The sequence below is a fragment of the Myotis lucifugus genome, unplaced genomic scaffold, assembly GCF_000147115.1.
Source record: "Myotis lucifugus unplaced genomic scaffold, Myoluc2.0 scaffold_30, whole genome shotgun sequence".
Lineage (NCBI taxonomy): Eukaryota > Metazoa > Chordata > Mammalia > Chiroptera > Vespertilionidae > Myotis > Myotis lucifugus.
The window spans coordinates 3735865-3750882 of NW_005871078.1; the positions used below are offsets into that span (position 1 = coordinate 3735865).

The 15018-nt window shown below is 36.2% G+C and overlaps 1 protein-coding gene across 1 annotated transcript in view; it reads right to left on the minus strand.

Moving 5' to 3' along the window:
* Positions 1 to 299: 299 nt before the first annotated feature.
* The window catches only part of LRRK2 (leucine rich repeat kinase 2), a 125737-nt gene continuing 111018 nt past the window's right edge, over positions 300 to 15018 (minus strand). Inside the window, 8 exon segments of the mRNA XM_014454074.2 lie at positions 300 to 1441; positions 2036 to 2107; positions 3885 to 4093; positions 5736 to 5888; positions 8434 to 8618; positions 9413 to 9485; positions 11252 to 11445; positions 13207 to 13401. Coding sequence (XP_014309560.1) covers positions 1320 to 1441; positions 2036 to 2107; positions 3885 to 4093; positions 5736 to 5888; positions 8434 to 8618; positions 9413 to 9485; positions 11252 to 11445; positions 13207 to 13401 — 1203 coding nt within the window. The 3' untranslated portion in view covers positions 300 to 1319.

The window sequence follows — 15018 nt, forward strand, 5'->3', positions numbered from 1 at the left end:
TCTATATATGTGGCCCCAATACTCCTATCACAGGATGATATTTTAAAAATTTATGTATAATTTAGAAAACTATGTTAGGATAAACCCATCATAGCTAAAGCTCCTTTCTTCTTCAGCAAACTAAAGAGTGTTGTATACTAGGCCCCATGGTCTAGGTCAGGGGTGGGCAAACTTTTTGACTCGAGGGCCACAATGGGTTCTTAAACTGGACCGGAGGGCCGGAACAAAAGCATGGATGGAGTGTTTGTGTGAACTAATATAAATTCAAAGTAAACATCATTACATAAAAGGGTATGGTCTTTTTTTTTTTTTTTTTTTAGTTTTATTCATTTCAAACAGGCCGGATCCGGCCCGCGGGCCGTAGTTTGCCCACGGCTGGTCTAGGTGGAAATTGTAGGACTCTACAGTTCTGAAAACAGGGTTTCTACCTGAATGATATAGGATCTTCAGGGCCAAAAATTTAGAAAAGAGATAAGTAGGAACAGTAGAGCACAGAAGAGTAGAAACAGTAGGGAGTGGGGAGTGGTCTGGCTTAGCACTGAGAATCACAATAAGAGCATGAAACTATCACTGGAAGGACTGAACATTGCATTTACATGTTATAAAACTCAGGGTATCCACAGTCACGGATAGAGTACCAAAACAGGAAAAGACAGAGGGCTGGGTATGGGGGCTTTGACAATGTGAGGCGTTCTCCATCAGTACATTTTGTGGTTTCCTGCCACATTTTTTCAGAGGGAGGAAAGTTGTAAGATGCATTGTTTGCATCAGCAACCAAGTGGCTTTCATTACAATATAGGATTTTATTAGTGCAAATGCATTGACTATTTACAAGCATATATGATAACTGCATTTAAAAGCAATCTGAAGGAATATATTATATGAGAAACTGTCCTAATATTTTAATCTACTTTGCAGAAAATCTGGAAAGTAATCAAACAATAGTCTTGTTTTAAGCACAGAATGTAAAATAAAGTTCACCTTCATTATGGATAACAAAACAATTTTACACGTTGTAAATTTTAGTATAAGTGCTGTAATTAAGTACTTTTTATAGATTTTCTTTCATTACTTAATTCATAAAATTAATTAGGATACATAGGAATTATAATATTATATTTTAAATAGATCTTTTTCAATGGTAACTATTTTTACAATATTTACCTTTAAAATAAAACATATAAACATTCCTTCATATACACAGGAGCTACTTCAAAGAGTGGAAATACCCTTTTCATATGTAAACATTTTTTAAAGATGTATTTACAAGAGAAGAGATTAATTTTCCCATCCAAAGATAAAAATATGTGATATCCCTCTTATTCAACAGTTATTCTTCTCATTCTTTCAGCTAATTCTTTTCTCACTTCAATATGTTTTTCTAAATTTTGCACTTCGTGTGGAAGATTGATGTCCCAAATAGACAAGCAAGATTGTAATTCTAGAAAGATGAAAAAAATGAAATAATGTCTCAAAGATGTGCCATAGGTATTTTTATTTTAACTTCATTAATTTATATTCAGTTACTTTGGACAAATGCGTATATAGGAATATACCTACATATAATGTACTAAATTATTGCCATTTATATATAAAGATCCCGTTTGGGAAATGTTTTTTTTTAGTTGTTAAACTAACAACTAAATTTTTAAAAAGAATATGGACCTTTAATAACCTAACATCTAATTTTCTTAAAGAAATAGAGCTTTTCAATCACTGTTCAAAATCAGGCATCAAATGGATAGGTAAGATGCAAGGAAAAATGTCCACATTTAGTTTAAATTTGGGCTAGTTCTAATTTTATAATGGCTGATATCTCTACTTTGACATAAAATAAATATTCAACACCCCTAAATCACTGAAACTTAATTTTAAAGATTTATGTCTAAATTATTTGCACTATGAAGAAGCTATCAATTAAAAATGCTTAAAGTCTTATAGCATATGTATTACTTACTATAAATGTATAAAACACATATTATAATCATCCATATCATCACACTATGTTTGGAAAACAATATCCTATTAGACATACCTTTTTGGTGTTGCATATCTTCAGTACTTTTCCAGGTATATCCCAAAACCAACATGGCATTTTTAAGGTTTCCTTAAAAAAAAAAAAAAGAGGAGTTTTCTGTTAAAACAATGTAAGTTGGACTAAAAATGTACAGTTCACATTTTAAGACACAAAACCTTGGAATTTAATTTATATTTTACTTTTTCAGAGACACCTAATTATATTTAATAAAAAGCTCTCCAAGAAGACCAGAAACTAAAGTTAGAAAATTTGTGATCTACCCCTTTTTATAATTTTTATTAATTGTGTGAACCTGAGAAAATAGCTTAACCTTTCTGCAAAATGGGTTTAATATTTATACATCACCCCTCCACCAAAAGTTATATTACATAAGATTGTGTGTGTGGAAGTATTTTGATAAGGCACTGGCCCAATGGGAAGCATCTGGATGGAGAGTGGCATGGATGGATACACTGATATTCTGTCACAAAACCATTCTTCTCCTCAGGTCATTCATTAACTTATTCAACAAATAGTCACCAAAAGTCCTCTATGTATGAGGCCTAGGCCAGGCCCTGGGAATAAAGGAGTAAACAAACATATGCAAATCCAACCCACAGGAGTTTATGTTCTAATGAGGAGATTCGTTACTAATTAGTAACTCTGTTAACTAAGCAGAAAATGCAAACCCTTGAGGCAGTATGAAGCATGGTACTTAAGATGGACTAAACATAATTCTAGACCAGAAAGAGCTGGGAGGAATGTGGCAAATGATGTAGGCTAGAGAGGTGGGTGAAGCCAGATCGTGCTCCATCTTGTATGTTATATGTAAATTTATCTTTACTTTAAAAATCAATTAAACCCATTGAAATCCCACTAAAATGTCAGTAGGGAACAACCTTGATGGGTCCCAAAGTACATACAAATTAAATTAGAGGATGTAACAACTATGGAGGAATAAGCTTAGAGAGCAACTCACTACAGACCACCTGCTCTGCTTGTTGGCTTGTTTCCTGACAGTCACCAATCGCTAGCAGCACCTCATTCTAACTCCTGGGCAACTCTGATATCCATGCATGGAAAATGGGGGACGGGGAGGAGAAACACTTGTCTCTCCTTAATATAGTCCTGTAAAACAATTTACTATTTTCTTCACCCTACCAAACAGTTTATTACTTATTTGCCAAAGCGACACAAATTCTACTTTCACAGAACGTAACCCCATAATGTTATTTCTGTGATCAACTTTGTACATATGCTAGTATTATTATTTTAAACCAAATAATTAGCGAAAAGTAGACAATGAAATGTGATTATTTATGTAGAAAATATTTTTCATGCACTATCACGATTTCATCCTATTTAAGTAGCGAAGTAGGAGCAAGGAAAGATAAAGTCTTGAGTAAAACATCATGATTTGTCAATATTTGTTGATTGAGGAAGGAGTTCAGCATATCTTGTTATGACAATATAAATTTATTTATAGAATGAAAAGCCAAATGGCATTCTTTAACAAGGGTGGGAAGCTTAAACTATAATAAAAATAAACATTTGCTTTAATTTCTTTGGTCAAAAGTAAAAAATACTCAACATTGTCCATTTCCCATTTGACCTTAGGTATAAAGAAAAAGAGGAAGTAAACCCAGACTTGTGGGCTCTTGCAATAATCTGCTTCCCTTATGGGGTGGAGAGCATCTACCCTCTCCATTTCTTTAGTGACACTATTAAATGTGTCCCAGTCTTATGCTTCACAGGGTGAACTTCTGAGACACTTCAAGTGACACTGGAAAGTGAAGGAAAAACTTAAAGATCAACATAGTTTATAGTCTTAGAGAACATGCGAAAAATCCAAAGGAAAGACACGTGCCTATCTGCGCTGTCATCATGACTCGGACAGAGTCACAGAAGTCGTGAATTATACGGATGAGCCTGAGAGTCGAAATGTCAAGGAGTAGCATGTAGCCTCCCCCGGTTCCAATCCAGAGAGCAGTGTTCTTCTGTAGGCAGAGAGTTTTCACTCGCCCCGAGTAAGACATACTGTGTCTGGACTCCTTGTTCACTTTCACCATTTCCTCCCTACAACCATGAAGAAAGTATGCATTAATGCTTTTTCAATGATTAACTGATAAAACAGATGTGTCTATAGATATTCACAAATATATAATATTTTAAATTATGAATACATAACAGTAGACATTATATATCATTAACATTATACAAAACTAATTTTGCTTTACACTGAATGCCACCCGGCCATATTTTTCTCCTTGAAGCAAATTATCAAACATAACACAATAGCCCTTAACTTCAAGAAATTTTCAACTCAATATGATAAATACAATATTTATAAATAAAAATCCAGTATAAAAAGAATACATTTTTCCCAATAAGAAGGAAAAACGTTATTTTCAAAAGCTTTCCATGAAGTATAAAAGCTTCAAAGAAAAATAAAATTATAATCATTTATATGTAAAAGATATCCATACAAACCACTAATTTTCCCCCTGAGCTAACGAATAAGTCATCACAAAAATGAGGTATTGAAAATAAAAGGATCCTGCCAAAACCGGTTTGGCTCAGTGGATAGAGCGTCGGCCTGCGGATTGAAAGGTCCCAGGTTCAATTCCCGTCAAGGGCATGTAACTGGGTTGCGAGCACATCCCCAGTGGGAGATGTGCAGGAGGCAGCTGGTCGATGTTTCTCTCTCATTGATGTTTCTAACTCTCTATCTCTCTCCCTTCCTCTCTGTAAAAAATCAATAAAATATATTAAAAAAAAAAGAAAATAAAAGGATCCTAATAATTTTGGATCTTCAGGTGGTAGGAGACCCTTTACCAGGCAGAACTGTCAGCATTTCTGCGCAAAAATCTCCTCCCCAAGCAGAGAAAAACTGTCAGATAAGAAGATCCTAGGAAAGTAAACTTTGAAGTCGCCTTTCATGGATATAGGGTCTAATCTAAATGTTCTTCAGAGTATAAAAATGTATTCAGCAAAATCAAAACAAAAGTAGAACGTGGCTACCAAGTCAGGCTGGTGATGGTCCTATTTCTTTGCAGTAGCAACAAAGGATGTGCTTGATGTCAAGTCTGTGGTTGTCTCGGACACGCTCGCTGTATCAGACTGAGAGCTGGCTCTCAGGCTCGGGTTTGGTCCTCCCTCCTAGTTAGTGCATTGGTCAGTCCAGTGCACCCACCCCCATATTTTTATATTATTTTACTTTAGAACACAGTATTTTTGGACCCATAGTCTATTAGTAATATTAATACTATAATTCTACTAGATGTACAGCCAGCAATGCATCCAGTATGGTCATTTTTAATAATGTACTATTTTTTCATCAGAGAGTATTCTCTATAATACTTTGAAGAAACTGCAAATATTATGCTCCCATTTTTTTCTTCTTCTAAAATGACATTTGCTGGATTCCAAGACATGGCGATGAAAAGCATGAACAATTTTGTTTCTGGGTGTGTGTGTGTGTGTTTTTTCCTTTTAGCTTTCTATGTAGAGGGAGAAAGGAAGAAATGTAAGTCATACTTGCCCGGTCTGTAAAATGTGAAGTATAAAGACAGCTCTTACCGGCATAAAATAAAGAGCCAATGACATTGGACCTATAGTCACCAATAATATATTATACACTTAAAATTTTGTTAAGAGGTGGATCTTGTGGACCTCCTGCAATAAAATAAAATTTAGAAGAAAATCCCAATGAATTTACTTTAAAAAGTGCGCACAGTCTATTAGTTCACAGAGTTTTTCCGTTTTCTTATCCCACACTTCCACAAATGGGCTATTTTTCTTAGCAATGTAGAGAGCTCTGTCCACCACCACTGCTATGATGTTGGAGTCACTGACAGCTGCATAAGAAAACCTAGGAGGGGAAAAAAGAAGGTCATTACTATTCATTTTTCTTCTATTTTAACATGCAATGTGACCCTGAATGAGTTCTTAATGCACATAAAATATTAACACCAATTTGAAAAAGAAACAGGCTAGTGTATTGGCAGGTGTTTTTATTTCCACTCTTCTAATATGAACTAAATATATACCTTACTACGGTACTTCACTTATTTTTGGTCACTTTATACTTTTCACTTGATAATAACATAAATTAAAGATCATGATTAATGTTTATTTCTGGTTTTAATTTTAATTTCAGTTTTATCTTGTTCTTTAATATTTTTTATTGATTTCAGAGAGGAAGGAAGAGGGAGAGAGAGAGATAGAAACATCAATGATGAGAGAGAATCATTGACCATCTGCCTCTTGCACTCCCTCTATTGGGGATTGAGCCCACAACCCAGGCGTGTACCATGAACAGGAATCAAACCGTGACCTTCTGGTTCATAGATTGATGGTCAACCACTGAGCCACACCAGGTGGAGCTTATCTTGTTCTTTATAGAATTTTATACTGCCCAAATATCCAAACCATCCTAGTTTCTAAAGGAAATGTCATCATATCAATGACTTTATGATGTGGCTAGAAAATTCCATTAAGTGTTAAGAATTAAGTGTTAGCCATCTATACCTAGAGTTATAAAACGTAAGTTGTTAAAATAAATTTTAGTGGCAACATCTGCAAATATTAAAGCAAAAGGTACCTTTGCATCAACAAAAGCCAGTCAAGTTATAAGAGAAGAAAAAATCCACATCTTTCCCTCTTTGAAAATAAATAAAAATGACAAGCATTTTAAAATATCAATTTTTTAACCTAGCGCATTTGGCATTTTACATATTTTGCAAACAGATTGGCTAACATAGGCCCCATCTGTATTGGCAAACTTCTAGTTAGCCTTTGTGGCTTAACTTAAATGTCAGCTCCTGTGAAATTCTTCCCTGACCTATAAAAATAAACTAATCATTCTTTTTTCCACCACTAGTGTAATATTATAGATTTTATCTATATATATAAAAGCCTAAGCAACATGCTGACTGGCCGGTAGCTATGACGCACAATGACCACCAGGGGCAGATGCTCAAACAGGTAGCTATGACACACACTGACCACCAGGGGGCAGATGCTCAATGCATGAGCTGCCAAGCTGCGGTGACTTGGTAGCTGCGGTTCTCATGTAATGCACCTGAAGTCAGAGAGGAGGGAGCCCGATTCCAGGGTGCATCACCCGAGAACTACCCTCTTGCAATCTGGGACCCTTCAGGGGATGTCGGAGAGCCAGTTTTGGTCCGATCCCCACAGGCCAGGCCAAGGGACCCCATTGGTGCACAAATCCATGCACCGGGCCTCTAGTTAAATATAAAATTGTATTAGTGTGTCCCTGATGCTAAATTGTATATGTAAATGCTTAAGGACAAGGACCATGTCTTTTCTATAAGCTCTTTCTGTAATTTTCTTGTTTAGTCATCCAAACATGCCTTTGAGATAATGTATATTACAGTCCTCAGGTAAGAGGGAAGTGGAGATTTGAGAAGTTCTTGTCCAACTTCACATAACCCATACATGGCAAAGCCAATATCTGAACTATGATTGAAGCTCTTCTCTACCACTGTACAGTGCTTCTCACTGAAAAATGTAATAAACAAGAACCACCTGTAATGATTCACTTGAAATACAACTTTAAAATTGAAACAAGATTTATATTTTATTTTATTCTTGCTTGAAATTGGTATAACTCACTCTGCTGTAGAAGGGACCATCAAATCAACAGAGGATTTTATACCTGAGTGCCTATGTTTCCTACAATCAATACTTAATAGACATTCTCCAAAACATTATCCATAGATAAAAATAATGCCTTGCAAATTCCTTTTCTGATTTGATACAGAGGTAACAAAATTGTTAAACATTGAGATTGATAAATACTCCTAAGATTACCATAGGTTTTCATATTTACCCCAATTTTTATTAGGCTGGGTGATTTTTTAATGGCCTGCTGCTTTCTGGAATTTTCTGTTTTCTATAATAAATGTTTAATTTTGTAATAGAAATATAAATTATGTATTTTAAAAGATTTTCATTTGGGATTTATTTCTTTTTTTTTATTTTTCACTAAAATTATTACAAAGGGTATTACATAAGTGTCCTTTCCCTCCCCCCCCACCCTTGACAAGCCCCTGCCCTCCCTTACCCCCCAGTGTCTTATGTCCATTAGTTATGGTTATATGGATGCATATAAGTCCTTCGGTTGATCTCTTACTCCCCTCCCTCCTGTCCCCCAACCCTCCCTGGCCTTCCCACTGCAGTTCGACAATCAGTTTGAGGCAGCTCTGCCACTGTATTTATTATTGTTCGAAAGTTTGTAATGGTCTTAATTATCCACGAAAGAGTGAGATCATGTGGTATTTTTCCTTCATTGTCTGGCTTGTTTCACTTGGGATTATTAACAGCATTATTGACTGGATTATAAAGAATAACACAAATACAATAAATTAATTGCATATGCAGGAATAACTTACAGCTGAGTTGTCCTGGTCTCAATGAGTTTCTGAATGGTGAAATCATCAGAAAACGAGAAAAGTTTTGTGCCACATCCTCCCCACATAATGTTTTTTTCAGTTGAGTTCACGGATTCACTCAAACACATGAGTGGAGTGCTGATATTTCCTATATTGAGTATCTTCAAAGGAGCAGCTCCTTTACACTTTGCCAAAAAGAGGAAACACATCCAGTTTATTGGGTATATGCAGAATGAAACACTGTGAAGTTTAAGCTTTCTAAAGGCTACTTTCCCATCTTATAAGGTTACAGGTATTAAAATAAAAATTCAGGATACATTTTTTCATAGGATTTATAAAAACAGTATTCAATTCAACCAGTATTCAAAATATCATCCTATAACCAAGCTCTTCACTTCTCCATGCAAATATTGTACCGGAAATAACCTACATATTTTGCTCTACTTCGCTGTCTCTCATTAGATGATAAGCTTTTTGATAACAAGGAGTATGAAGGGGTAGAATTCTGAATGAATAGTTGGAACCACAGATGAATGGATGGAGGGAGGAATAAATGCTCTAATGATAAATGAGAATCTAGAGAACAGAAAGTTAAATGGTATCTTCAAAGCTAAAGAAAAACTTGATGGCAAACCTGATTTAAAATTTGTTTCCTTTGTTTTTTCCACAATATATTTATAAGTAATTATCAACTTTGTTTACATAAAAATAGAATTATTCATATTCCTCACATTATACATCAGATCTAATTTATCATTTTATCCTTAGTTTATTTCATATAAAGCATACACTCAATCAGCAAGTATTTATAGAGGATCTACAGTGTACAAGACTTTATGAAGCAATAAAACGACAAAAAGCAGAATTTATGATCCTTGCTCTCAGAAAGCTTATAATTACTTTAGAAGGAGCTGAGGATGAGCATAGATAAAACAAATAACTTAAAATAAATTTGGTGTAGAATGCATTCAACATTTACCTTAACACTTTTATCTTCAAAAATTGCTAAGTTGCCATCAGCAGTTCCCACCAAAAGAAAATTTTTTTGCTTGCTAAAAGAAAAAATGTCAAAATTATTACAAAAAGAATGCTCACCTTTACCAAGGTGGCCTTAACCTTTTCCCTAGCTTGATTAAATCTTTAAACAGTTTTCTTCCTGACTATAGGCCCTTGATCCCTTTTCTTACATCATTTACTTAAAAAAACTTATAATTGTAATTCTTTCTCAGCCCAGTTGAGATGTAAATCTTCTAGCCTCTTGCCAATTATATAGGCCTTTCTCAAGAATCCTGGAGCCCCCCTTAAGAATATATTCAAGGAAGAGTGGCCCATCTCCCAGTCTCTAGGGAGGGTCCCAGCCTAACTTCAATAAGGACCAATTTGCCAAGACAGATGGCTCAGTCTCATTCACTACTTCCCTTCACCCCAAAGACTTCCAGTACTTTCCCACTGCTCACTCGAATGATTAAGAAAGGGGTCCTAATATGAGGTGACAGGAGAAGATTTGACTATAGGTGGTGGGCACATGGTCCTATATATAGAGTTTGTAAATTAGAAATCCACACATGTAACCTATATGTTCATGTAGACTAATGTAACCCCCATGAAATCTATACTAATAAAAGGGTAATATGCTAATTAGACCAGGTCGACCAGACATCTTCTGGTCATCTGGTCCTCCTTCCAGACAAAGCCATGGTGGCGAGGGCTGAGGCAGAGGTGGTTAGGGGTGATCAGGCCGGCAGGGGAGGGCAGTTAGGGGTGATCAGGCTGGCAGGCAGAAGTGGTTAGGGGCAATCAGGCCAGCAGGCAGAGGGGTTAGGGGTGATCAGGCAGGCAGGCAGGTGAGCGGTTAGGAGCTAGCAGTCCCGGATTGTGAGAGAAATGTCCTGGATTGGAGAGGGTTCAGGCTGGGCTAAGAAAACCCCCCCACCCCACCCCCACAACCTGCATGAATTCATGCACCGGGCCTCTAGTTTAAAATAATAAAAATAATTTCCCTGGCTTTTATTTCAGCAGAGTTGAGTCCAGTCTCTTTCCTCTATTGCAATAGTCTTCAATAAAGTCTTCTTTGCTTATTTAACTACATCTGATGAAATTTTTCTTTGACAATATTCAAACAATTGCAACTTTAAAATTTCAAACATGGTTTACTTGAAATGTTCAGCTGCCAAACACTTGGGCTTCACATTTTTCTAATATTTATTTTCTAATATTTACTGACTTATCAAAGAGGAGTTTGGGGTGCAATAATCTTAATGGCTCCTGGAAATCATCCCACCACATAGATTACAGCAACTAACCTGTTACTCACACCTGAATTTATGCCACTTAGATAATTTCCTTTGAGATAAGATCCCAACAACTGACCATGATTAAGTATTTTCACCTATTAACAACTTATGCATTTATTGGACTTTTTTCCCCAATTTGATAGTTAGTTAACCCATATGTTTTAGACCGACACATAACAAGCAATTGAAATATACATATTCAAAGAAAGAATGAACAAGAAGTCATCTTTGAAGAGGTCCTGCAAAGGTAAGTTGATGTGAGGAATGATAAAGAAATGGAGCAACAGTTAAGGTAAAACCAGGAACAAGGCTGGTGGCCTAAAGAAATAATTGGCCTTTTTTATAAATGCCTCAGTTTGATCTGTATACAGAAAAATAAATAGCTTGGTGGCTTCCCACAATTCCCTTTAACAATGGGAAATGTTACAACTGAGCAATCTTTGCTGATGCTATAATAATTTCCACACATTAAGTCATCTAAAAGATATGTAAATTTACCCCAATGGTCAAATTTACTAGTGTACCTTTGTTTGGAAATGGAATTGCAATGCAAGCAAGTAACAGAATCGGTCATCTTTTCAAGGGTATGCATCTTTTTCCCATCTTCAGAATTAATGACGAGGAGCTCGCCAGACTGTGTCCCACACACAATCCAGCTTTCCTTTTCCACAGGCAGGTGCACCAAGGCGAGGCACAGTATTCTGCTATTGGTCACTTCCTGTTAAGAAGAGAAAAACACTCTAAAGAAACTGATTCTAGCTTAAGTGACCAGAACTTATAGAAAATAAAAATATTCTGCCAGCCCTAACCAGTTTGGCTCAGTGGATAGAGCGTCGGCCAGTAGGGGGTGTACAGGAGGCAGCTGATTGATGTTACTCTCTCATCGACGTTTCTTTTTTTTTTCTTTTTTTAAAATACATTTTATTGATTTTTCACAGAGAGGAAAGGAGATGGATAGAGAGTTAGAAATATCGATGAGAGAGAAACATAGATCAGCTGCCTCTTGCACACCTACTACTGGGGATGTGCCCGCAACCAAGGTACATGCCCTTGGCCAGAATCAAACCTGGGACCTTTCAGTCCGCAGGCCGACGCTCTATCCACTGAGCCAAACCGGTTAGGGCTCATCGATGTTTCTAACTCTCTATCCCTCTCCCTTCCTCTCTGTAAAAAAAAAAAATCAATGAAATATATTTTTAAAAAATATTCTGCCATCCACATACTGAACTCTTTTAATTTCTTTCTCTTGCTTTTAAAAATACCAATTTTATTTAATTTTCAACAATAAATGAGTTAACTGGCAGACAAGCTTTGCCTATCTAGAATGCATCTGAAACTAAAACTGAAAATTGAAAGTTATTTCTCACCATTTCACACTCCATCGAAGTAACAGGAGATTTTTCAATCTTAAGAAGTAATGTTTAGGCACAACATATATTTCAAGACAACAGTGAAAAATTAGGTTATTTATAAAATCCAGAAACTTATTTTATTTTTGCCAATACAACATATTGCAGAAGTTGTGCCCAGAGCCTCTCTCTCAGTCAGGTGCACCCGCCCCGAGCTGCTCTGGGTGTTGGCTACTGACAGCTCAGAGTTGCAGCCTTCACAACAGATCTGTCCTCAGCTTTCATCAGCTGAGGAGGTTATACCAGCTCCCAGAAATGGCTGGGAAGTTATACCTCCTCTCTCCTTGGGAAGATTGTAGCCAATGACTGGTTGATATGTGGGAATAAAGACTGGCCCCCATGCCTCACGGAGGGATAAATCTGTGCTCTTTTTCATACTCCAGAATTTCTTATGGATAAAGCCTGAGGCTATACTTCCTCAAAAATACATTTTTGTTAAGATTTCCCCCTGCTCTTTCTGGCTTCCTATACTTAAAAGTTTCTCTCTCTTCACCTGGCCAATGTGGCTCAGTGGTTGAGCATTGACCTATAAACCAGGAGGTCACGGATCAATTCCTAATCAGGGTACAGCCTGGCTGGCAGGCTCTATCCCTAGTAGGGGACGTGCAGGAGACAGCCAATTGATGATTCTCATCATTGATATTTCTATCTCTCACTTTCCCTCTCTCTTTCTCTCTTTGAAATCAAGAAAAACATTATTTTTTAAATTTCTCTCTCCTTAAATAACTCATACAAGATTTTCTGCCTCAGTCTCTGTTTTTAGAGACTCTGGCCTACGACACACATACACTGCAATTTCAAAACCAAACACATACTTATTTCATTTCATATGAATACTCTTGTTCTAACAGAAAGCCAATTTAATAATACCCCTAAACTAGCTCTTATTTCATTTCTTCCTAAGTAACTTTTTAACTAGTACATGATTCAAGGTTATCTAACCCTATGCAGTACACCTGAAATTAATAAAAAATAATATTGAATATAAACTGTACTTGAAAAATAAAATATAATAATCTGCAAAATAAGTTTTCTACAGCATCTCTAATTTAAAGAGTATTTGGATTTACCTCCGAAGTAAGTCTTTCAGTAGTTAAGTCAAGAAGGGAGAGTTGGCCTCTGTCCCTGGGCCCGCAGCCCAGCCAGACGCTGGCATTCTTGCAGCTCTGATTGGCAGCAACCATGCACTCCACAGTGAAGCTTTTGGGTATGGATATGTGTCTCATCAGACAGATTAACTCCGCCGAGTTCAAAATGTCAAAGACCTGAGCAAGTTTAAAAATAACAAAACAACACACATCAAGTTAACACAGGTCCTTCTGAAAGGTCAGATTCTTGCACATAATGTAGACCTAAATGTTATAGCTCTATCAAGAAAAACCTAAACCTGTTAGCTAACCTGTGACCCACCCAGAGCAACAAGACTAATAGTGCAAAACTATAGATAAAATTACATTAATATAATACATCTTTTTAAACTGGGCATGATATCTACTCTTTTTGTATATGTGGTATGTATCCTAACTTGAAAAGAAAATCTGAAAAGTGGCGATGCCGGAAATTGAGCAGGGTCACCCAATTTTACGCTGCAGAGCCACATCACGTTCAAAAGTTACTTAGGAAGATAAATACTCAGGCCAACTGAGGGAAAATGAATTTTGATCTTTGGTAACAAAACTCACAACTCACTTCTAGATTCTGGTTTTATGTTTTTCCTTCAAGCACTAAAGAACTAGACAGACAGTGTAGGGCCTCTGTAAGGAAACAGAACCAGGAGCAGGAAATTTGAATTAGAGCCACTTGCCTGCCCCTCACATGAGACCCTGAGAAAGCCCCTTATTATCTCAGTACCTCATCTGACAAAGGTGATGAGTTTACCCCTCTGGCTTAGTATATATTGCAATTTAAAAATTAAATATGTCAAAGTTTTTTAATTATGTCATGTACTAAAAAAATTCAATATAAAATACAGGTAAAGTATACTTGAAAATAAAAGGAAGGAAAAGTAAAACAACAATTAAGCTATGAAAACTTCACTGTGATAATGTCTGTGTGATTAAGAACAATGGTAACCACAATTAGAAAACCAGTAGTGTTAGTAGCCAAGATGATTATAAAAAGTTTGATAAAGTCAGGGAAATGTGTTCAGCTATTTTTAAGTAGAAAATTTTAAAGTTGAACAAAATTTTTTCAATAAATTATTATACAAAATCAAAGTCCACAACATAAAGACAGCTCTTATTTTGATCCATTAAACTCTGTTTCGGTTTAAAACATGTACGTGTTCTGTTTCCAATAATGTGTTAGAAAAGGTTATTTGAAAACCTTTTGTTGTTGTTGTTAATCCTCACATGAGGATATTTTTCCACTGATTTTTAGAGAGAGTGGAAGGATGGGGGATGGGGGAGAGAGGGAGAGAGGGAGAGGGGGAGGGGGAAAGAGAGAGAGAGAGAGAGAGAGAGAGAGAGAGAGAGAGATCTATGTGAGTGAGACACATTGATTGGTTGACTCCTGCACATGCCCTGACCAGGGCCGGGAATCAAGACTGCAACTGAGGTACGTGATCTTGACCAGAATTGAACCCACGTTAATTTATATTATATAAAATGAAATATATATATATAATTTATATAATTTAATATATTATAAATTAATATAAAACTTATATAAAATAAAAATATTTTTTAAATAAATTAAAAAGCCTTCCGTCCATGGGCCAATGCTCTAACCATTGAGTAACCGGCTAGGGCATGATTACATTTTAAATAATCTGTAAATACAGAAATCTAAACTGAATGGCAAAATCATAAAGAAAAGAAAAGCAAGGATTGCACAAAAGCCAGCACAGTGCAAGAATTAAGGGAAAGGAGAGGGGTGCGAGC